This window comes from Hibiscus syriacus, unplaced genomic scaffold, assembly GCF_006381635.1.
Source record: "Hibiscus syriacus cultivar Baekdansim isolate YM2019G1 unplaced genomic scaffold, ASM638163v2 tig00110387_pilon, whole genome shotgun sequence".
Taxonomy (NCBI): Eukaryota; Viridiplantae; Streptophyta; class Magnoliopsida; order Malvales; family Malvaceae; genus Hibiscus; species Hibiscus syriacus.
This window is the reverse complement of record NW_024062717.1, coordinates 7,089,951-7,115,514: the sequence shown is the minus strand read 5'-3', so window position 1 is coordinate 7,115,514 and position 25,564 is coordinate 7,089,951. Positions and strand designations below refer to the sequence as shown.

The 25,564-nt window shown below is 35.1% G+C and overlaps 2 protein-coding genes across 4 annotated transcripts; both read right to left on the bottom strand.

The window, feature by feature from the left end:
* Positions 1-72: 72 nt before the first annotated feature.
* Positions 73-12,894, bottom strand: LOC120122529 (protein MID1-COMPLEMENTING ACTIVITY 1-like). 3 transcript variants are annotated; one of them, XM_039141664.1, is made up of 9 exons: positions 12,883-12,894; positions 7,040-7,042; positions 2,487-2,926; positions 1,863-2,278; positions 1,440-1,546; positions 1,174-1,245; positions 791-897; positions 408-501; positions 73-266 (listed from the first exon to the last, which is right to left on the bottom strand). In XM_039141664.1, exons 3-9 carry the CDS (start codon positions 2,895-2,897, stop codon positions 214-216), a joined length of 1,260 nt encoding a protein of 419 aa, XP_038997595.1. In that variant the 5' UTR covers positions 2,898-2,926; positions 7,040-7,042; positions 12,883-12,894; the 3' UTR covers positions 73-213. The 3 variants fall into 3 exon arrangements, with proteins under 3 accessions (XP_038997595.1, XP_038997594.1, XP_038997593.1); XM_039141663.1 differs by lacking the exon at positions 7,040-7,042 and adding an exon at positions 3,238-3,240 and having other exon boundaries at positions 2,487-2,923; XM_039141662.1 differs by lacking the exons at positions 7,040-7,042; positions 12,883-12,894 and adding an exon at positions 3,019-3,231 and having other exon boundaries at positions 2,487-2,923.
* Positions 12,895-16,733: 3,839 nt separating this feature from the next.
* On the bottom strand, positions 16,734-21,261 carry LOC120122769 (GDSL esterase/lipase EXL3-like). Its single transcript, XM_039141866.1, has 3 exons — positions 21,213-21,261; positions 17,088-17,320; positions 16,734-17,021 (listed from the first exon to the last, which is right to left on the bottom strand). Exons 1-3 carry the CDS (start codon positions 21,259-21,261, stop codon positions 16,734-16,736), a joined length of 570 nt encoding a protein of 189 aa, XP_038997797.1.
* Positions 21,262-25,564: the final 4,303 nt, after the last annotated feature.

Below are 25,564 nucleotides of genomic sequence, written 5' to 3'. Positions count from 1 at the left end.
TTTGGCGTTTTGTTCTTTCATCTAAAAGAAAGAACACAAATACACTGGAAATTGTATCCAAAACCACTATACTAACTGAAAATCAGGTCTGATACAGCAAAAATATATGTTCAGTCTCCAATAATAATTTCACTAATTTACATATATATATCTGTAGATTCAAACGCTGGGAAGCAAGCTTTTAGTACAAAGCTCCCAAGAGAACATTGTCTTTCACGATTCCATAAACTGTGATGGTGGAGGGCTTGTTTTAGTCTTCTCTGAACCTGCAAGTTCATATGAGTGTAAATATTATGACATGAAGAAACCATGCCACAAACATCACGCGCATTGTGCGACGGTCTGAGTATTAGGGGGAAATGAGAGATTTAGCCCGTGATGTTCTTGGCAAGATATATAGTACATACCATAGATCCCACGCATCTCTACTTCTCGCCATTCTTGAACAAGGGCACAACAGCAGCACATCAAATGCGAAAGGAAATCATCAATAAAGCCACCCTGCCATAGGAAGAAATCGGTAACGTTTTGAGGCCACTGAATGTCGGGTTAGATCAAAACTTACTATGAAGTGTGAACAATAGGAGAAGAAGGCATAGATGATAGACAAACGGTAGAAGAACATCTGAGTTTAGCTCATTTTATCATAATATGGAATTATGGTCACAGTTACGCAGGATAACGATGTTCAGACAGTTTACCGTATATACTTATCATTATATGATAAGCAATGAGACCAAGGTCTTATATTTTCACGAGTAGAATGCTCTTTTCTGGCAGAGAAAAATACCGTAATGTTCAACGTCTTGCGAAGCTTCCTTCTAACACAGCAAGTGTAGCAACAGCATGACAATATCAATGAATACGCCATTAATTCGTTGCATGCTTCTGCAGAAGCTGCCGAATGTTGCAGTGTAAGCTTCAAAAATCAACATAATACCAAAACCTCAAAAACAGAAGTTTAAAGGTATTGCAGTTTGAAGAAAGGCTGCAATCAGCAAGCAAGCCCAAGAGGGAGAAGGTAAGATAAGCAGAATTCTCATAATAACTTGTTCATGGGTGCTAAGCGATATAGACACACAGATGCATGCATAAACATTATAGATTAAATTGAAAATAATCTACAGGCTGTGATAAACAACCAAAGTACTAAAATAAATCACAAAAACTTACACATATGCCTGTTTGTTGCAACAGTAGCAATCTTTGAAAATGTACCACAAGGATAGAAGAATGTCTTTATACCTACAATTAGAAAAGGTGGCTTAGGATACCAGATGATTGGAGAAAACAGGAAGGTCTTCCACCAAATACGTCTACAGAAAAGGAAAATATACAAAGAAAGTTTCCTTTCCGTGTAACTTCTATCATGTCAAATAGAATAGAAAGAAGACAATTAAGACAATAATGGGGCAGTAATGACATAAAAAGGACTTTACATAGAGATGGTTCCGAGCAACAACCAAGTAAATCAGCATTCCATTCTTCATACCGATGTGAACTTCTATGGGAGAGCAGATCATGTCCTGATGAAACTGAAGTGTTTCTGAAAATGCATGACATGTTTTTAGAAACCACACTTAGATTTGAGTACTTGAAATGAATAAACTATAAGGGAAGATTCATAAGCTTAACGACTCAAGGCATCAAAACTGAAACAAATGCCAAATTCCTAGTAAATAACAATGTATGAAGAGATCGGCAACCAACGATTGCATTAAAAGCATAAAATTTTAGCCTTTCCACCCAACTTTTAATTTTATCACATGGTTCCGAGGATTTGTGTGTGTGTGTGTGTGTGTGTATAAAGAACCATGATTGCCTTTTGGCAATGTAAAATTCAAAATGAAAATAAAAACAACCTTGAAGTTGTGCAAGAATCGGAGTTCTTAGGGGAGTTTGCATCATAGGAATGATCTTTCTCACTATTGGCATCTGAGTAATTACGCTCCACTTTCTTAGACCCTTTCGTGGATGAACTCTTCTCTGTAACAGAAGTTGCAGCAACTTCTGTTACCTCAAGCAAATGCTGGATTACTTCACACTGCTTCACATCATAATTAGACTGCGAACGGTGTAGTTCCAATCGAAGCTTCCCATTTTCCTTTTGCAGTGCTTCATTAAAACCCATGTTTGGGTACGAAGAAGAAAGAGTTTTCTTCAAAATAATGGCATCATTTTTTGAGGGTTCTGGTTTCATTATAACATCTTGCACCCTTCTATCCTCTTCATCCAACGTGTACTCGTGTTGATCTTTCTCAATAACTTCTAGCCTCTCCTGCATGTTATGGAAGAATGAATCAATTACTAGCATGCAAAGCCTACTCTGCCAGGCTAAACATTCAAATAAATATGGCAAATACCAACTAGTCACTGCGCTTTATTGAAGTTAGTCAAGCCATTATGGGACAAACTGCAACCTTTTTAATGAATTACATATAAAGATGCATAAGATTATTCAAAACAGTTTCGAGATTAGTCGGTACCCTGACTCGAGCATTATCCACCAGAGTGATAAGAGGAACAAGCTTCAAATATTGGTCTATTTCATTCTGAGCCTTCCTAAATTGATAAACAATGTTCCACCCCATGGCCAGAACATACAGGTAGCTCCTCTCCTGACAGCTATTCACCAAAATGTAAGACCTCCTCAATGCATCCTCAAGCTGCTCCAACGGCTCCCTCGTCTCGGGATACCTTTTAAGCTCTGATATCTTAAGCTGCTCCAGCAAGTTACCGATCAACTTCAGATGCTGAGCAAATTGCCTACAACTCTTCCTATGCATTCGTGCTGTGCTTGCAGCTTTAACTATCATAGCTATTAACCGCACAGCATCAAAGCCCGCAAGCTGGGCTACGTTTGCGATTTCTCCAAAATGTTCCCACGAAGATGCCATCCTTTACTCTCAATCAAACTTAAAACCTGTTTTTATGTAAAATTATTAGATTACTGCATAATCCATTTTACTACATCAATCAAGTCAAAATTGAACTTAAATGAACAGCAATTTAATACCCCAAAAAAATATGAACGAAGCTTGATAGGGTAATTTTCAAAAGTTATGGCTTGTTCTAAGCTAGAACTTCAGTGCTTCACCATAACAAGAGCTTTGACTCCAATTGCATTGCCGACAAAAGCCAGACCTGAGTTCTTAAGGGAATTGACGATACGTCGATGAAACTTGAGAAGAAATAGAATCTGTGGTTTCAAGCAGGATCTATCAAGAAATCGAACACCCACTCGAGATCCTCAACGTTTAAGAGCTAAAAACAGCGCAGCATCCGTTTCAGCAGCTGAAAAGGAAAAAATAGGACTCAAATTGTTCACTAGAAGATTACCCATCAAGCTGCTTCATTCACTTTGTCGAGTAAAAAAAGAAAAAAAATCAAAATGCGAAAGGATTCAACACTTGAAGAAGAAAAAAGAGAGAGACCCTAAAAAATCCTTAAGTATAAATGACATATATTTGACGGAATCGCTGAGTGAGCTCGTTTACGAGTTATGAACTTAAAAATGCCAAAAACAGCACTAACAAAAAGAAAATGAGCGAATGGCAGCGAGACACTCACCTATTCGTGAGAAACCTTTTTCTCTTGTTTTTAAGCTTAATTCTTTTTTCCTTTCAATCTTCAAGAAAGTTTCAATAGAAGAGAAGCAATTGCTTCGCGCAAAACGAAGAACATCTTCTTCTTCTTCTTTCTCCTCAATGGGCAAAAGCTAAAATCAAAAGAAAAATAAATTTTCTTTGGTTACTATATATTTTATGGCTTTAAAACAACGGTGTTGTTCGTTTGTGACCGCTGCAGACGAGCATTGAGATTTGTTCCTTAGCGTAGGACAGGTGGTGGTAAAATTTCACAATGGCGAAAATGTCCCCGCCTCTTCTTCTTTATTTACGAGAAATGCCAGCGATTTTCACGGACGGACGGTAAATAGTCAATAGTAAATATTGATTTCTGGGGTTGACTCTCCCTCTCCGCTATCTCTCACGTCGTCAAATAATTCACCCCAGCTGGCATCATGGACCGCTCGGGTTTGCTTTTTCCGGTTCACCTAAGCACATGGTTCCATAATCCATACCCTTCATTGCATTTACTGCCCCTTAACATCAGCCGTCCTACCATGATTAAGACATATTAACCCCTAATAAATACTAGATTAATTAATTAATTAATTAATTTTGACCCCTCGGAAACTGTCTTTGTCTTGCTGGAATGTTAATCGTTAGATAAAAATTATTTAGTTTAATAAATCGGAAAACAATGTACATTAATTATAAGTTTTGGTTCAATAAACATCATCTTAAGTAGAATGATTAGAGACTAATTAACATTTGTTTTTAAATTTATGATGTCCATCGACTTAAAGGTGGCCTTGCTTGCTTTGCGTACATGTTATAATAAAAAAGTAACTTCAAAAGATTTTATGGTAACATAAATCAAGGCTTGATTTAAGCATGGGTACAATAGCATCAATCATCATGTCTGCAAATTCAACTTTCCAATTTAATAATAATGATCTAAGTTTGATTTTCTACATATATAAAAATTTAAACTCAAAATTTTATTTAAATTATTTACCATTTAAATCAATCATGTTCATATCATTTTCTTTATTTTTAATGCTCGTTAAAGTGGTTTGATTTTTATTATATTTTATTTAGCATATAATAATAGTTTCAATCTTACATATTATGGATTGAACATTCATTCTTGTCGCTGGCATACCATGTGGACCCATTATTGTGACAGTGCCTCACATGCCTTCCAATTCACATGTCTTCCTCTCCCTTCATCTCCTAGTCGCTCTCGTTTTTCTTTCATGTTTAAAATCCCGTTTTAGGTCAAGCAAATTCTATTTATTTTTTTATTTTAATATACAATATTAATTTTAATTATATGGAGTATATAATATATCGTGTCAAACAATTTATTTATTTATAAAAACAAAGGTTTCCTTGTTTCAACCTTGCCTTTATCTTTTTAACAGTTAATAAATAGTGTGTACTACTTAAAGATTATTACTTTATATATCAAATAGTCAAGAATCAAATATTAAATATAAATAAATACTTGAATTAACCGATTGATTGAAATTCTTGAATATTTTTTGTTGTTGTAATTATTAAAAAAAAATAGATTTTTTCATACCATCAAAGATATATATAAGAGTAATACAAGTTGACTTATGTTCATCAAAATCTGACATAAATGCTTCTCTATACAAAGCTCTTTAGGGTTCAGGAGAACATATCAATGACGCAGAAGGGCATTAGAGGACATTGTTACTGAAGCAGAGAATGTGATGGAAGTGGAATTAAATGGTCAAAATGGCAGTTTAAACATGCTTCAACTTGTACTAAGCAGGGATGTTATAGCACAAATTTTGTTTGGTGGAATGCCCAGATAAATGTACTGCCAGGTGGTTGGAAACAGGATTGACAGCCATCCCCACAATATAAACATTATTTTCTTTGGTGGAATGCCAAGATAAATGTACTGCCAGAGTTGGAAACAGGATTGACAGCCATCCCCACAATATAAACATTTTAAAGTGATAGTTAGATGAAGAGTAATTAAATATTGAGATTAATAATTAAAAAATAATAAGATATTACTAATAATTAATTGATTTAGTAGGATGAAATACTAGGTCTATTAAGTAAGGTTAGGGGTTCGAATCTTGGCGTTTGCGAATAGAGTAAATTGGGTTGGAAAGGTCGTCCTCGCCTTTGTAGTATCTGATCTGAATTAGTCGGTCAATAGATAGAATATCATTGATTAATTTAAAAATAATAATAACAAGATTTTCAATGGAATAAAAACAAAGAATTAATTCAACATTTGATTTTTTATCTAACGATTGTAAAAAAATATAAAAGGAAAAATTTTACACTAGAAGCAAGTGATCTTAAATTCTTAACTCATAAAAGATTCACAAATATTAATTGTTCATTTTCCAGATGTGATTGCTCTTTTTTTTTATACTAATTTTTAATAATTAATTTGTGTATTTTCTATATTACAATATTTAATGGGATATTTGTCTTTGTCTAACGTAGTTATCATATTTGAATCTAGTTAGTAGTTTACGTGTAACTTAGGTTGCAACTCAATTTGTCTTCTCCTTTCCATTGTCGGTAGGCGTATTTAGGAGCTAAATATTTACTAAATAAATAATTATTGCGAGAATAATAAATACTAATTTGTTTTATAACTCTATATTATCTTAAATTTTAAATGATGAAATTAATTATTTTATTTAATATATATATATATATATATATATATATGAAAAATAAAAATACATGTATATTCTGTTTTTGTTAATACATGGCATTAATTTTATTGAAAAAAATAAAAATATTTAAAAATTAAAAGATAAATTACTGAATTGATCGTTTTCATTTTATATTTGTATATTTTTTTCTTACTAAATTTTAAAAATTAAATTCTAACCACTTACATTATCGGTTTATTGAATTTTGGTCATTTATATTATCAATTGTTACATTTTTGTCATTAAGTCGTTAACTCATGTTAGTTTGAATATTTGATGATGTTACTTAAAAGGGGTTATTTTTAATTTGACCCATGAACTTTAGGCATAATACTAATTTGAACCTAAACTTTAAATGAAATATCATTTTTACTCTTACATTTGACCACAATCTTTTGTTACTCCCACCACTCACCATTGTCTTCGACTGTCACTGTCAGTTGACATCATCGCAAGTGTTGTCGACTGTTAGAATAATAAGTTTTTAATTCACTTAGTTTTTGATTGTTAGAAAAAAATGTAAAACTCAACAAATATAATCTCTTCACTGCACTAAGAGGACATACAAGTAAACGAAGATGTAATCGAAAGAGAGAACATCATAGTCTGAATTCAAAAAAGGAAATCAAGCTATAATCAAATTAAATTTAAATCTTCAAATAAAATCTGAACAATATCCCTGATCAAATCTATAATGTATTTGTTAAAAATATTGTTTAATTTTAATTTATATTAAATATTGAATTCGACTCCGAAAATCCACTTCTTTCCAAGAGTGGGAGGGGCCTAAAAGTTTGAGCACTTCTCTTTTGTGCCGGGAACGTGAGTCTCCCCTGTTTTGGGGTTCATTTAATAATATTTGGTTCATTGGAACAACACAATAGTAGAAATAAATAATGGGATGACAGCATCAAAGGATAATGTACAAGTTAAAAATATTGGCGCATACAGTTCAGTAGTGCCGTTATTGCCAAACCACGTCAACTCGTGTCTCGTGGGGTCCCTCTCGGAATTGTTGCCCATCAACCTACCTGTCCTTTGCCATTCCTCTCATTATTTTACGATCAAAATTAAGATAGGTTTAGTTTACAGAATATAAAATTATCAGTGGGAATAAAAGATTACCGTAAAATAAGATTATTGAGAATATTGTATTTTGTGTTTTGTTAGTTTAGCATAAATATAGGATTACAGTGTTTGATTAAAGGAATAAAAGATTATTAAAATATATATTTTACCAAATTATCCTTATTATATATTTATTTTTTAACAAGTTGAATTCTATTATAATATTACTATAATTAATTTATATTTTTCTATAAAAATTTTAAATTTATAAAATTTATATAATTCTTTTACAAAATTGAAAAGATAAATAAGTTTAATGAAAGGGTAAAATTTTATTTTAACTCTTGAATTTCATATAAAATTCTAATTGACTTTTTTTGTAAATCTAAAATAGTTTAAGGATAAATTTGTAATTTAATCTTCGTAAAATTTTTATTATTCAACGACAAAAAAGAATGATATTTTTTGAAAAAAAAATTAAGGACGTTTTAGTCCAAAACGCCGGTAATCCAACAATAGCTAAGAGAAGGGAGTTAATCACATTCCCAGTAATATACCCCTAAAATACTACTGTTGATAATAAAAGATTACCCGGGGCTGGAAATGTTGGTCAACAAACGGGAGAATGAAGATTCTATTCCTCCGATAATCCCACATACCCCGAACCAAACACGCCCTTAAGGTAGGCTTCATTACTGGTTTGGCTCAACTATTTTGTTCATATTAATTATACATAATAACAATTTTGCCCATCAACGGATATACGAGTTAAAAGTAGAACGACTGGGCAACCAGCTCATGAGGCGGCCCTCAGATCCCCTTAGATTTCTGGACGGAGAGTATTTAACTTTTGGGATATAGGGTAATGAGAATATTCAACGACTTTTTAATTATGATGATAGTAGCGTGCATTCAATATTTCACTTGTAAGTGAAGTAAAATTAATTATGAAGTTGCCTTTATAATGAATTTTTATAATATTTAATTTATATTAATTAATTGTTAAAATAAATATTAATCTAATCTTTTTGATTTTGAACACTCATATCACTAGTAATTATAATGATTGAATCCAAAATCTTAAAAAAATACAATAATTTATTAAAAGAGGATCAAAATCCAAAATATTTTGATATCTGAAGTGTCGTTTGTTTTTTTCTCAAAAATAGAACTAAAAATTTATTAAAAGAGGATCAAAATAAAATTAAATCAAATTACCACAAAACTAACACAAAGAAATAGCAGAACTTGAATAACAAAGACTTACATTTGGGATATTTGCTGCTTTGGTACAAAAGATTAAGAAAAATAACAGAGCTTGAATGAAAATGCAGCTCTTGTGAAGTCCAAGCTTGGAGTAGTTTAGCAAAACATTGCCATGGCTTTTAAATAGACTTTGCAGGTTGACGTGGATCTTGATATTTGGTATCAGAGTTGGTTTTAGATGATAACGATGTGCCATCAAGGGAAGAATGACATGTTAGGGCCATTGGGGGGAGAAAATTAGGGTTCTAAAGAGATGCCATGAATCTCAAGAGTGTGATAACGTAGGGCTGATATTCAATTAATAGGGTAACCATCTACACTAGTTTTGGACCAACACTCTCCCATATTCCAAAATATTGTTTTTAAAGAATAAAGTGTCACCAATTGTTTAACTTGTTGAGTAGTCTGAATGGATAAAGGAAGTGTTATTCTCTCCTGAAATTCTAGGTTTGAGTAGTAGTATTTGCAGAATATATGCATTATTAATGATTAAAAAATATTATGAAAATACATTATCTTATAATCACTCAAAGTATTAACAAGGAAGTGTCAACTATTATTGAATCCGTGATCATATCTTGTAAATAATATTTTCTTCACCGATACAAATAATTATAACATTGCACGGACTCAATAATTGTTGACACTTTTTTTTAATATTTTCAAGGGAAAATAATTAGTTGTATGAAACATCCATTCTATTGTCGAATTCAAAGAAATGATAAATACAAAGTCCTCTCGAACCACAAAACCCAAATAAAATGATAATGATGTTACAAATGTAATGCAAATTAGAAGAGGAAACAAGAGATAATATGCAATATAATATAAAAGAGAATAATCTTTCTATCATTTGTATTATATAAGAATATATATAAATGTAATCTATAAAATTTTAAACCGTTGGATTAAAATTCATAATTATGGGCATATATGTATAATGTATAATGTGTTGTTGGAAAAATATGAATGAATTGATCATGATTATTCATGAAAAATAATTAAGTCTTTTCATGAAAAATTAATTATTTCATTTCACCCCAAAAGTTGTGTTTTTTTATATTAACCTTTTGATCAAAAGGTTATGATTTTTAATCAAATGGTTAAGTCATTTCATTTAAAGGCCTTAATCTTTCAATACAAATTCCTCTCCCTATATAAAGGTTAAGTTGTGACACATCTCAACACACAACTTTTTACTAATTTCTTTCAAGTACTTTCCTTTCAATTCTCCGATTCTTCCAAAGTCATTTTCCGGTGATAGATAAAGACAAAGATTGTGTTCGATTGTTCACTACGGTTGTGCTTACTGTTGTGAACGTTTGTTGTTGCATCTTGGGAGACCAACGTCCAACGTTACTCAAAGCACCGAGGAGAGGACGAATATGTCTTAAGGAAACAATTCATTCAGGCCTCAACAAAATTCTTCTTCCATTTATTCAGTTCCATCCGATTACAGGTTCTGTTTTAATTACACATTTTTAAATTTTTTTTATTGAAACAAAATTTTTAGATTATAATACTGCAACACTATTTTTCAATATTTTTGCAATAATCTTAAGACATATTCCTTGTGTTGTAGTTCAATATAAACTCAAACAGATTACTGTGGTAATATATTTAGGTTAATATATATTTCATTTCATATTATATTTATTATTTCGGTTTTGATTCCGATTACAAAAAAATGTATGATACTTCATCCAATTCACAATCTAATGCGATTGTCGCTACACAGACTCAGACTGCGAGCCAAACGTTACCTATGACCGTGAGTCATAATGAAAAACCCGCGAAATTCAATGGAGATAATTTCAAAACATGGCAACAGAAAATGTTGTTTTATTTAACGACATTGATTCTGGCCAAATTTTTGAAGTATGATCCTCCTACTATTAGAGAGGATGAAGTGGATGCTGCAACTACATTCAACATTACCGAAGCATGGAAGCACTCTGATTTCCTATGCCGTAACTACATCTTGAATGATTTATCTAATGCACTTTATGAAGTATACAACGTAAAGAAAATGACTAAGGAACTATAGGAATCATTGGACCATAAATACAAAACTAAAGATGCTGGTGCTAAGAAATTCTTAGTTGCCAAATTCTTAAACTTTGTAATAGTTGATTCTAAAACTGTTGTGAATCAGGTGCAAAAATTCCAACTGATCATTCATGGTATTCTCACAGAAGTGATGATTATAAGTGAATCCTTTCAGGTGACAACCATTATTGAAAAACTTCCGCCTGCTTGGAATGATTTTAAGAATGATTTTAAGCATAAGAGAAAATAAATAACAGTGGAAGATCTGATTGTGAGACTTCGAATTGAAGAAGACAATCGATGTGCGGCTAAAAGGCTAAAGAAAATAGCCAATCATAATATTGCCAAGGCAAATGTGGTGGAAGTCAAAAAGGACTTCAAGAAAAGAAAGCAAGCTCAAATTGAGTCTAAACTAGGACCAAAGGGCGATGTTTCTAAGAAGCAAAAATTCCAAGGGAAATGCTTTAATTGCAATAAGACGGGACAAATGTCATCCGAATGTAGGCTTCCAAAAGGGTCTAGAACAAAAGAGGCTAATGTTGTGAAAGAAATTTCCAAGGAAGTATCTGAACTTGACCTATGTGCTGTGCTCTCTGAAGTTAACTTGGTTGATTCAAATCCAAGAGAATGGTGGCTTGATACTGGTGCCACACGCCATATTTGTTGTGACAAGGACTCCTTTGCAGAATTGGTTTCTTGTGAGAAAAGAGAAAAGCTCTATATGGGCAATGCTGCAACTTCCAAGATCAAGGGGAAATGCACTGTAATTTTAAAGATGACTTCTGGCAAAGAGTTAAAACTTCAAAACGTGTTGTATATGCTTGACATACGAAAGAACCTTGTCTCTGGGACCCTCCTAAGTATACATGGCTTTAGGATAATGTTTGAATCCCAGAAGTTAGTTTTATCAAAAGGGGATATGTATTGAACAATATGTGGAAACTCAATGCTATCTCTGTAAAAGCTAAAAATATAATTAAGAATGATTCTTCTTCTTCTGTTTATATGATTGAAACATTAAATTTATGGCATAGTAGACTCATACATGTTAATTATGATACTTTACGTAGATTAATTAACTTAGAACACATTCCCCCATTTCACATTAATTATAATAATAAATGTGAAACATGTGTTGAAGCTAAACTAAGAAGGTCTTTATTTAAACCTGTTGAAAGAAATACATAACCTCTTGATCTAATACACAATGATGTTTGTGACTTAAAATTTGTTCAAACTAGAGGAGGGAATAAATATTTTATTACCTTCATTGATGATAGTACAAAATATTGCTATGTATATTTGCTTAAAAATAAAGATGAAGCTATAGAAAAATTTATTCTCTATAAGCCGGAAGTTGAAACCCAACTTAACAAAAGGATTAAGAGGATGAGCAGTGATTGTGGTGGTGAATATGTTGAACCATTTGGTCACAACATGGTATTATTCATAAAGTATCATCACCATACTCTCCTCAATCGAATGAAGTAGCGGAGTGGAAAAATTGAACATTAAAGGAAATGATGAACGCTATGGTAGGAAGTTCTGGGTTATCACAGAACATGTGGGGGAAAGTTGTCTATCAGCAAATTACCTATTAAATAAGGTGCCCCGAAAGAAAAAAGACAAGACACCATATGAGTTGTGGATAGGCAAGAAACCTTCCTATAATTACTTGAAAGTGTAGGGGTGTCTTGCAAAGGTAATGACTCCTTTATCAAAGCAAATGAAAATATGTCCTAAAACAGTGGATTGAATTTTCATTGGCTATGCTCACCACAACAATGCATATCTATTTCTTGTGCATGAATAAAAAAATCTAGAAATTCACAAGAATACGATATTAGAATCTAAAAATGCCTCATTATTTGAAAATATATTTCCTTGTAAAATTAGTGAAGTTGGCTCAAGTTCAAGGAAACAAACTTTAGAAACTATTAATGAAAATAGTCAAGACTTTCAACCAGAGGTTGAAGTCGAGATAGAGCCAAGAATAAGTAAAAAGACACGGGTAGAAAAATCCTTTGGATCAGATTTTCTAACCTATATGCTAGAGACTGAACCTGTAACTTATAGTGAAGATATACGTTCATCTGAAAGTAATTTTTGGAAAGATGCCATCAAGAGTGAAATTGATTCCATCATGCAAAATCATACGTGGGAATTAGTGGATCTTTCTCATGGAATTAAACCATTAAATTCTAAATGGATTTTCAAACGAAAAATGAAAGCATATGGAACAATTGATAAGTACAAGGCCAGATTGGTTATTAAAGGGTACCGACAAAAGGAAGATCTTAATTACTTTGATACATATTCACCCATACCAAGAATAACTTTTATAAGAATGATACTTTCAATTGTCTCTTTACAAAATTTAGAAGTACATCAAATGGATGTTAAGACCACTTTTCTTAACGGAGACCTTGATGAGGAAATTTATATGGAACAACCTGAGGGTTAGGTAGCTCCAGGACAAGAAAAGAAAGTATGTAAGTTGGTAAAGTCATTATATGGACTTAAGCAAACACCAAAGCAATGGCATGAAAAGTTTGATAGTGTTATGATATCAAATGGATTTAAAATAAATGAGTGTGACAAATGTGTGTATGTCAAAATCACTGTTGATGGATATGTAATTCTATGCCTATATGTTGACGACATACTCATTGTTGGAAGTAACAATGAAATGATAAAACATACCAAAAATATGTTAAATTTAAAATTTGACATGAAAGATATGGGACTTGCTGACATGATTTTGGGCATCCAAATCAAAAGGTCATCTGAAGGTCTCATATTGACTAGTCACACTATGTAGACAAGATTCTTGAAAAATTTGGCGAGGATGATTCTAGTGTAGCCAAAACTCTGATAAATACAAGTCAACATCTATCTAAAATAAAGGTGAAAGTGTTAATCGAGTGGAATATGCAAGGATCATAGTTAGTGTAATGTACCTTATGAGTTGCACTAGACCTGATATTGCTTTCACTGTAAGCAGTTCAAGCAGATTTACAAGCAATCCAGGGGAGAAACACTGAAAATCAATTGTAAGGGTATTGAGATATCTCAGATATACTCGAAACTATGAATTGCATTATTCTAGAGATCCTGCTGTGTTAGAAAGATTCTCTGATGCCAGTTGGATATCTGATATTCAAGATACCAAAGGCACAAGTGGTTATATTTTCACTTTGGGAGGAGGAGATGTATCATGGAAATCCTCAAGACAAATAATTATAACCAGATCCACGATGGAATCTGAGTTTGTAGCCTTGAACAAAACTGGAGAAGAGGTAGAATGGTTACGAATTTTTTTGGAGGATATTCCTAAATGGCCAAAGCATGTACCCAAAATATGTATATATTGCGATAACCGAGCAACAATTGGTAGAGCACAAAATGTAATGTATAGTGGTAAGTTAAGACACATGTGACGTCGACACAATACCATTAGACAATTGATCTCAACTGAAGTTATTTCTATTGATTTTGTAAGATCAAAAGATAACATCGTGGATCTGCTAACCAAAGGGTTGAATCGAGATCAAGTTGATAAAACATCAAGAGGAATGGGACTAAAGCCCATGAATTATTAAGGCTCTATGTGAAGGAAACCCAACCTAGTTGACTGGAGATCCCAAGATCTAGGTTCAATGGGACAACCTACTTGCATAGACCTGGTGAGGTCACCGTGGGGGGGTTTTCATCCCCAAGGTCATTCCTACGATGAAAACAGTGGTTAAAATGTGGATAAGGTTAAGCAATGTTTTTAATGACCAATATGTGTTTCGTTTAACCGAACAACATAAGTCACCTATGTGAGAGTGAAGTGAAGCCGCTTCAAAGAGACTGTTGGGGAATAGTTCTCTAAGCTCTTGCAGAACCAGGAGATGTCCACGGCTATTTGGACATAACCATGAGAACTAAACTCTTGTCAGTAAGATATTTGTGTGAGGTATGTCATCACTTACACAAACGACAGGACAATTCAAGGATATCACGTATATTGGACAACCAGTAAGGTAAACATATTTTCATAACTGAAGGTTCAAAGGGGACGCCTACCTATCCTATGTAAATATTGAACGTAAAATCTATCACCACATCGAGTCAATGTTTTAAACAATCAAATTCATTCATGTGGGGAATTGTTTTAAAAATATGAATGAATTGATCATGACTATTCATGAAAAATAATTAAGTCTTTTCATGAAAAATAATTATTTCATTTCACCCCAAAAATTATGTCTTTTCATATTAACATTTTGATCAAAAGGTTATGATTTTTAATCAAATGGTTAAGTCATTTCATTTAAAGGTCTTAACCTTTCCATAAAGGTCTTAACCTTTCAATACAAATTCCTCTCCCTATATAAAGGCTAAGTTGTGACACATCTCAACACACAACTTTTTACTAATTTCTTTCAAGTACTTTCCTTTCAATTCTCCGATTCTTCCAAAGTCATTTTCCGGTGGTAGATAAAGACAAAGATTGTGTTCGATTGTTCACAACGGTTGTGCTTACTGTTGTGAACGTTTGTTGTTGTATCTTAGGAGACCAACGTCCAACGTTACCTAAAGCACCGAGGAGATGACAAATCTTTCTTAAGGAAACTGTTCATTCAGGCCTCAACAAAACTCTTCTTCTATTTATTCAGTTCTATCCGATTATAGGTTCTGTTTTAATTTCACATTTTTAAATTTTTTTTTATTGAAACAAAATTTTTAGATTATAATACTGCAACACTATTTTCAATATTTTGCAACATGTGTAATGTATAATAACATTATAAAGTGTGACATAAAATAAATGATTAATTATGTTACATGTGTCATAGATATTAAAGTGTCATGAAATTAAAGTGTAAATATCATAAGTTGTATTTATAATTTGATGATGGATAAAATTATAAATACTTAAAAGACGAACCTAATATTCAGTCTATATAAATATATAGTGATCCCCAATAAATAGCTTAACCTGTATAATTGTTATCCCGAAAGACTCAAAGATTTTAGTCTAATCAATTAATGCAAATATACTTTTATATTTAGTATTTTATTCTTGATTATTTGACATGATAAATCTTGAATTCTTTATTTATATCAATTAAATTTTTGGCATAAACCCCTTGAGATACACGAATCTAAACTCGAAGAGTCATTATTCATTGGATGGAATTGTTCTATAGAAACTTATCCATTAAATGCATTTAAAAAAAAAAACTTGAATGAACATATTTTCTTGTACCATCATTTTGTCACATTTTCCCGTCATATATAAATGGGTTTATAACAAATGTTGCTTAATTTCTTTTCTTGTACCATTAGTTTGTCATATTTTCCCATCATAATTAATTTTAGGGTAAACTACACCAGATACCACCGAACTTTAGGCGTTTTATCGTTTATATCATTGAACTTCTAATTTAACCAATTATAATACTGAATTTTGATTTACATAACCCCAACAGTCGGATAAAAACGTCGTTTTGGTGAGGTGTCTACATCGGCAGTCGTCAGCCACGTCGACAGTCATCAGCCATGTCAACAGTCGTCAGCCACATCATCGTTCCGTTAATGATTTAGTGGTATAATTAAAATAAAAATCAAAGTTTAGTACTATAATTGGCAAAATTGAAAGTCCAGTGGTATAATTGATACAATGCTTAAATTTTGATGGTATTTGATGTAGTTTACCCTTAATTTTATAAAACAATTGTGCATGTGATTGACGTTTGTCATTTATAAAAGCGAAAATGATTCGAGTAATTAGAAACAAAATACTATATTTATAAAAAAAATACTTATTTTGTTGTGTCAGAAAAATTCTTTAAGGTGCATATAGATAATGGTAGTTGTAAGGATCTTCTAAGCCTTCTCGGAAGGATGGTAACCATCCCAGAAAACGTATTTTGAGGCATCTTCACACGACAGAGGGATGCTTGTAGGGTTGCAGAATACACTGGCTTCTATCAGTCCAGTCCCGCAGCATCCTACTGTTGCCACTTCAAACCTGTATTCAAATCATTATGATCAAATTGTAAACACCTGTTCTTTCATTTCATGTGCGGAGGAGAAAAGTTCTACCATATTTTCCTGGGTTTTCAATTAGCGAGAGCAGTGGATAGTAGATGTCAAGAAAGATAATCTTCGTGTCTGGCAAAGTGAACATAGTTTTCAGATTATCTACCACACCGGAGTGCTTGGCGTTGTAGGCAGATGCCAATTGGTTTTCATCCTCGTAGCAATCTCTGTTTTTGCCTCCACCCACGGTTCTCTGTGACGGTACACACCCTATAGGCGACAACCCCAACAACCCTATTCTTCTTGCTCCTAATCCATACAAATCCTGCCACATTTCCCATGCTTAGTTTCATATTTACGTCACAATCAAAGCCTAAAACTTCATGTTTACCTGCAAGAACTGGGAAGCATAGCCGGCCACGAAATCTGAAGAAGCATTAATATCGTAATGGGTCTCCTGAATTGGGTGGTAAAGTAAGTGCTGGTAACACCTTTGCTGCCAGTGCAGACTATATATATGGCTTTTGAAACTATGGTTGCAGTTCTCTCTTCTCCGACTGCTGCTTCTATCTTCTTTATGCACTCCTTGAACAGCTCTAACTGGCTCGACATCGATATAACATTCTGCCAAAACAATGTCACACAGAGAGATGAGACTAATTATATATGTTGTGTATATGATTGCATTTATATGTATATGTATACACCACTGTTTCTGCTGAGAGGATCATATCCTGCTGCCCCTGAGGCGAAACTGACATCGGTCAGGAGATCTTGGAGCTGTACTTTTGGATCAAGATAAGTGTTTGTGAGTACTATAAATGGTGTGGATATGTGTGCAAGTATACACAATCGAACAAGTAATAAAGTGATGAGTGAGTATCGTTCTCCACAGGGATTGGGGGAAATCAAATAAGTTTGTCATGACACTTTACTCTGTCACCTAAGTAAAGTTAGAGATGGTATATATACAAATGGTAATGCTGTGGCAAAATGAATGGATGGTATGGAAATGGAACGATGACAATGTGGTAGCAAATGGATATGTTGTGGCAAAAGGAATTGTGTGTACTGCAATCAAATAAAAATGTAAAGGCAAAATAAACTATAAATACTGGATTTGATTATAAGGACTTTAGACTGCTCACACGACAAGCTACTATGGGAATGAATGATAGGAGTTACCTAGGAAAATCTAAGTTCACTTCTCAGAATGGTTTTACTTCTATGCTTTATCTGCCCGACAGAGTTTACTAAGGGTGCCCTATGATATCTTTAGTCAAGAGACTTGACAGATTGAAGATGCCTTGGCAAAACCGATTGGCGTTAGCTACTGCAGGGATCCTATTGGTCCAGATAACATGATATGTCTTGGCAATACCTTTTTGTGGCAACATTAATATCTAACCTATCGCTCATGCACAACTCCTTTTAGTCGAATGAAATCCTAGCCTTATCTCTAAGGTGGATTAGGCCTAGTTACTATCTAGAACCCCTTGCTTATGTGGTTCCTCCCTAGTTTTTCTCGAATACTAAGGATATGCTACTTAGGCATTCTCTCGAACACTAAGTAATCACCTAAGGAATTACTACTCTCATAGCTCCTACAACCTTAAGGCATTAAAATTCATAAGCAAAACAGATTATAACATAGAAAAACAATCATTCATTAAAGCAAAACTTAAATATCCAAAATAAACTCCCACCAAATAGGATTAGTTCATGGTGGGGTTCGAAATAAGCAAGCACAAAGCAAGTTAATCCATTCCTTACAACCCAAATAATAAATAACGAAAGCAAAGAGCAAAGAGAATGAGGAAAAGCATTCGACGTGCACTGCCGGAGCTTCCCTCGGCCACCACGAACAGTCCCAGCGATCTAGCTCCTCTCGGACGCCTAGTTCGCCACTCCCTATAGCCTATCAACGGAGGAATGCCACAACAAAAACGATTGACGGAAAAAGAGAGAACTTTTTCTCCGAATTTTTAGGCTCTTGGCGGCTGTTTAAAAATCTCCAAGTCTCCTCAAAAAGTCAGGCTTCATCTTCTAATTATAGGGGAGAATGAACCTTGGGTTTTGTGTTAAAATTACACTAGCACCCTAAAGTTCATTCATTTTATGTGAGAGTCGGTGCAAAGATGGTAATTAGCCCCTCCATTATGGTTGATTGCAGAAAGCACTTTTTATGCCATGACAGTTGGCTCTTACTAAAAATATTCTTCTTTCGTTTTGATCGCTCTCGAAATGCCAATTGGTTCGGCATTTGCATTCTCCTCAACAGTCTCCTTATGTCATGGCATTTCCCTTTTGCTTTTCATTGCTCCCAAAACCTGCACATCACCAGACAAACACCTTCCCCATAAAGCAACACTGATTACAAAATAAAATGTCGCGACAAACAGAATTTCACCACATGCAACTATATGCTCCTAAATGCATCTATATGATCATATATGAGCTCTAAGACAATCAATAGATTAAGTGAAAAAGTCCCAAATATGACCTTTTTACGAAGTTATCACACCCCCAAACTTAAGCTATTGCTTGTCCTCAAGCAATAGATAGTATTAAGCAAAATAAAAATACCATGGCAAGTTCAGAAACAAAATAGTTATATGGGATAAAATTTCAGCCCTAAAAACATTTGGCTTCAACATGCTAGACTAATTTGAGAAATCAAGTCTGTCTCCTAGGGAAAGATTCTTTGTGAGGGTGTGTGCGTGTTGTATCCAGTCATGCTTAACAAACCTAAAAAATTTCTACGCAAGTTTTCTTGTTCTGCCACAACATTTACAATTTTTTTACTCCCACATTGTTTTCTTTTCCTTTTTGCTTTTTTTAACACTGCTACGAGGGGAGTCAGCCCATCACACCTATCATCCCACACTCTAGGTGAAATGGAGCATACCTTCCACCCCGAGCTAGTAAGGTAGAGTCATTCTGTGGCTGCTTTCATTTACTCATATACCATAGTTGCCATTTATTTATTTGTAGTTTCCAGGAAATGTTATGGCATAGCGGAGTGTCCCTCTACAGATATGCCGAAACATTTATTCATAACTTTAATTTTTTTTTTATAAATTGGGGTTTTCATCGTTTATGCCAAGACATGCAAGAATTCTCTTATAAAATTTTTTTAAGTTCCTTAAGCATGAAAAAACATACAATCGTGTATTCAAGGGTTTCAAAGAAGCAAGTCCTAGAGTTGGTTTTATTATCCTCAATAGTCATGTACATTCAATCCTAGCCATCAAGAGTTTATCATCATCGGGCATCCTTAATTTATTCCAAAAACCAATTCAACCACTTACTAATGTCATGGCATATTCATTCTACTAATACTATCATGCAATGATTTAAGAACACTACCTCCCCCAAACTTGAGAGAAGCATTGTCCTCAATGCTAAATAAAAACTAAGGAAAAATCTAAACTACATGCTATGAAATTCAATGCAATGCAAGATACCTTGACTTCATGCTTGTGGTGGTGCGGCGGTCGTGTGACGTATGCGCTTTTGTAATTGTGTGGGGCTGGAATGTTCAGAATATGATGCTGGTACGGTTAAAATCTGGATGGACCCTAACCTTGCAAAGAAAAATAAAATAGTAAAATAAAAGGAAATTGAATAAAAACAGTAACAAAATAAACATTTATTTATGCACAAGAGTAAATCTAAAATGTCATGACATCCTTAAGATGTTGGGCCAGTATCAACTTCATACAAGAAAAGTGCAGTCTTGTCACCCAATGGTGGGACTCCTTGGTATGCCTTCAGGCGCTGACCATTGACTTTAAAGAAGGATCCATCATCCATGTTCTTGATATCCACAGCGCCATACGGGTAAACATGGTGGACTTCGAATGGTCCCGACCATCGTGACCTCAGTTTGCCAAGGAAGAGTTTGAGCCTAGAGTTAAACATGAGCACTTTCTGTCCAACATGAAAATGTCGTGGAAAAATAATTTTATCATGCCACTTCTTCGTTTTTTCCTTATAGAGCTTGGCATTTTCATATGCTTGTGCTCGAAACTCTTCCATCTCATTCAGATCGAGCAGTCGTTTCTCCCCAGCTAGTTGTGCATCAAAGTTCAACTTCTTGATTTCCCAGTATGCCTATGTTCTAGCTCAACTGGAAGGTGGCATGCTTTTTCAAATACTATCTTAAAGGGCGACATTCCCAAAGGTGTTTTAAATGTCGTCCGGTATGCCCAGAGTGCTTCATCGAGTTTTTGGGACCAATCTTTCCTTCGGGGGTTTACCACCTTCTCGAGAATCTACTTGACTTCACGGTTGGACACTTCAGCTTTCCCATTTGTTTGTGGGTGATATGCCATGGCAATATTGTGGAGAAGTCCTTGATAAATCGTCTATAAAATCCAGCATGTCTAAGGAAACTCTGAATGCCCTTGACAGAAGTTGGTGGCGGTAGCTTCTCGATCACCTCGATCTTGGCCTTATCAACCTCAATGCCCTTTGCAGAAATCTTATGGCCTAGAACAATGCCTTCGGTCACCATGAAGTGGCATTTTTCCATGTTCAGCACGAGATCGAGTTCCTCGCATCGCTTCAGTAACTTTACCAAATTGCCGAGTAATTTTTTAAAATCATCTCCAGAAACAGAAAAATCATCCATGAAAATTTTCAGGAAATCCTCAACCATGTTAGAAAATATGGTTTGCATGCAGCGTTGAAAAGTTGTCGAGGCATTACAGAGTCCAAAAGGCGTTCTTCGAAAAGCATACGTTCCATAAGGACACGTAAATGTTGTCTTCTCTTGGTCCTTCGGTGCGATGGAAATTTGATTATACCCCGAGTATTCGTCTAAGAAATAATGAAATACCTTGCCAGTAAGTCGATCCAACATTTGATCGATGAACGACAAAGGGAAATGATCCTCCTTGGTGGCCTTGTTGAGCTTGCGGTAGTCCATGCAGATTCGCCACCCGGTGACTATGCGTGTAGGTAGCAACTCGTTGTTTTCGCTTGTCACCACAGTCGTGCCTCCCTTCTTTGGCACACATTGGACGGGACTCACCCAAGAGGTATCCAAAATAGGGTAAATCACTCCAGTATCAAGCCATTTGAGAATCTCTTTCATCACAACTTGCTTCATGATTGGGTTCAATCTTCGTTGTGGCTCTATAGATTTGCCATGGCATTCCTCCAGCAGGATTTTGTGCATGCAAATAATTGGACTTATTCCCTTCAGATCTACCATCGTCCATTCTAAAGCTTTCTTATGTTGTGACAAAACACTTAGAAAACTAGATTCTTGGTTAGGAGTAAGGGTAGAGGAAATAATCATAGGCAAAGTTTCATTACTACCCATATAAGCATATTTAAGATGTTGTGGCAAATTCTTAAGTTCTAGGGTAGGAGCATGCTCTAATGAGGGCTTGGGAGGAACAAATTCATCAAAATTCAATGGTTCAAAATGCGTACTTGGGCTAGCTTTGAGAAAGCTAGCCTATTGTTCCTCGATAGAAAAATCATTAGGCTCTTCAGCCTTTAAGTCTTTGAATAACCCCTCATCAGGTCCTAGTTGAATAAAGTTCTCCTGGCAAAATTGATATGCTTCTTTCGTGATTACTGTATCCACTTCTAAAATGCTTTGGCAGTCTTTATAATCATCCATGTACTTGAGGGATCGAAAGACATTCATAGTGACATATTGATCGGCCACTCTCATGGTCAGCTCACCCCTCTCGCAGTTGATAAGAATACGACCGGTAGCTAGGAAGGGTCTCCCCAAGATGATGGGTATTGTGGCATCGACCTCACGGTCCAGAATCAGAAAATCAACAGGAAAAATGGACTTGTCAACCCGTACGATGACATCTTCAATTCGCCCTTCAAGACACACATGTGAACGATCGGCTAATTGCAAGATGACGGATGTGGGTCTCGCATTTCCTATCCCAAGCTTTATGAAAATTGACTTAGGCATCAAGTTCACACTTGAGCCAAGGTCACATACTGACTTCCCAACAAATTTGTCTCATATCGAACATGGGATGATAAAACTGCCCGGATCATGTCTCTTCGGTGGCAGCTTGCTTAAGGATGAGCAAAATTCTTTTGATGTGGTAATTGTCTCGTACTGCTCAACCTTTCTTTTCTTGGTCACAATCTCCTTGAGGAACTTAGCATATATAGGCATTTGTTCCATAACCTCCAGAAAAGGAACATTGATTTGAAGTTGACTCAGAATGTCAACAAACTTTCTGAATTGAATATCCTCGTTATGCTTTTTCAGTCTTTGCGGAAAAGAAAGTGAGGGTCTGGATTCTTGTACTGACGGGGTGGGAACAGAATTTGCCTTGGCATTTTTTTTTGCTCCCTCAATCACTTTACTTGATGAACTCTCATCCTTATCCTCTTCCTCTGGTGCTTCTTCTAGCACTTCTTGATCAGCTTGTACAGTATCAGGGGGTGAATTATCCTTCGATTTTCCCTCAAACTTGTCTTCGACATTAATTTGTGTACCACTTCGTAGAGTTAGAACACTATAGTACTCTTTATTATGAGGTTTTTTGACTTCAGTGTCACTTGGCAAATGTCCTGGTTGTCGTTCTTGTAATGCCGCGACAATTTGACCAAGGAAACTCCAATGTCCTCAGCGACGAACTGTGGCTCTGAAGCAGAGTCCCTTGGTTTTTTATGGAGGTTGCATGGTCTTGCAACATTGTCTTCGTTGTTGCTATGAACTCTTGCATTGTGGCCTCCAAAGAACTGGTGTTAGATGAAGATGACCCTCCCTTGTTGGAATTATGCCATGGCATATTCGATTGAAATCCCTGGGAGTCATTGAAATTCTGCTGCCGAGCTGGTTGATGAGCATTGTTGGTTCCTTGGTTTCCCCACGAAAAGTTTGGATGTTGACGCCATCCAGGATTATATGTGTTAGAATAGGGGTTGTTGTTACATCGGTTGAAGTTGCCTACATAATTGATGGATTCTTGATTGGTCGGGCAGTCACTCTCATTATGATTGCCGTGGCATAATAAAAATGCTGAATGGGCTACATTCACTTCTCTCACCTCACTTGGCCTTTGCAGATTCTTCAACATGTTGGTGATAGCAGCAAGTTGGGCAGACACCGAATCCTTAGTGTCTAGCTCGAAATTTCTATGTGATTTTCGCCCAAGTCCAAGCCTTGTGGATGAAAACTGATAATCATTGGTGGAAATCATATCCAGAATGCCAAATGACTCTGCTTGTGATTTGTCAAGTAAGATCCAATTTACTGAGGCATCTAGCATCATCCTCGTAGGTGCATTAACTCCATTGTAGAACATCATCACTTGCATCCAATCTTGAAAACCATGATTCAAACATTTACGAAGCAATCCCTTGTATCGATCCCATCACTCATACATCGACTCGTCATCAGCTTGACGAAAAGAAGCAATGTCGTTCCTCAGTTGGGTGTTCATGTTCGGAGGATTATACCGCAGTAATTTTTTTTTTGCACAGATCAGTCCACGACTCCATTGAACCCGCTGGAACGCCACTCAACCAAGCCCTTGCTCGATCACGCAGAGAATAAGGAAATAACTTTAGTTTCAAAACATCTTCGTGCACTCCTTGTTGGCGAAAGGAATCACACACACCTCCAAGAAGTTACGAATGTACTGACTGACATCTTTATTTGGCATGACCCCAAATTGCCCTATGGAGTTCAGCATATTAAACATGATAGGTTTGAGCTCGAAGTGGGATGCCTGAATTTATGGTGCCACAATTCCAGGATTTAAGTCATCTAAGATCGGGTTTAAGTGATCACGAATGGCACGAGGTCGGGTTGTATTCCCAGCATTTAGATTTGCCTCGGCATTCTAATCTTCCTCATGACCAATGCCTTCATTTTTCGATTTGATACATATTTGCACGTTGAGCACTTCTTCTTTGCCTAAAAAGCCTCTCGATCTCAGGTTCAACTGGTTCTAATGGCTCATTCGAATGTCTTCTGGTCATACACCTCGAAAAACCTGAAATAGATAAAGAAAATAAAAAGTAAAGCTATCTAAAAAAATAAACAAGTAAAATAATAATGCTATGACAAAAACAAATTAACTTCCAGTTGCCAATCCCCGGCAACGACGCCAAAAACTTGTCCGTTGTTTGTGAGTAGTATAAATGGTGCAGATATGTGTGCAAGTATATACAATCGAATAAGTAATAAAGTGATAAGTGAGTATCTTTCTCCACAGGGATTGGGGAAAATCAAATAAGTTTGTCACAGCACTTTACTTTGTCACCTAAGTAAAGTTAGAGATGGTATATATGCAAATGGTAATGCTGTGGCAAAATGAATGGATGGTATGGAAATGGAACGATGACAATGTGGTAGCAAATGGATATGTTGTGGCAAAAGGAATTGTGTGTACTGTAATCAAATAAAAATGTAAAGGAAAAATAAAATGTAAATACTGGATTTGATTATAAGGACTTTAGACTCCTCACACGAAAAGCTACCATGGAAATGAATGATAGGAGTTACCTAGGAAAATTTAAGTCCACTTCTCAGAATGGTTTTACTTCTATGCTTTATCTTCCCAACAGAGTTTACTAAGGGTGCCCTATGATATCTTTAGTCAAGGGACTCGACAGATTGAAGATGCCTTGGCAAAACTGATTGGCGTTAGCTACTGCAGGGATCCTAATGGTCCAGATAACAGGATATGTCTTGGCAATACCTTTTTGCGGCAGCATTAACATCTAACCTATCGCTCATGCACAACTCCTTTTAGTCGAATGAAATCCTAGCCTTATCTCTAAGGTGGATTAGGCCTAGTTACTATCTAGAACCCCTTGCTTATGTGGTTCCTCCCTAGTTTTTCTCAAATACTAAGGATATGCTAC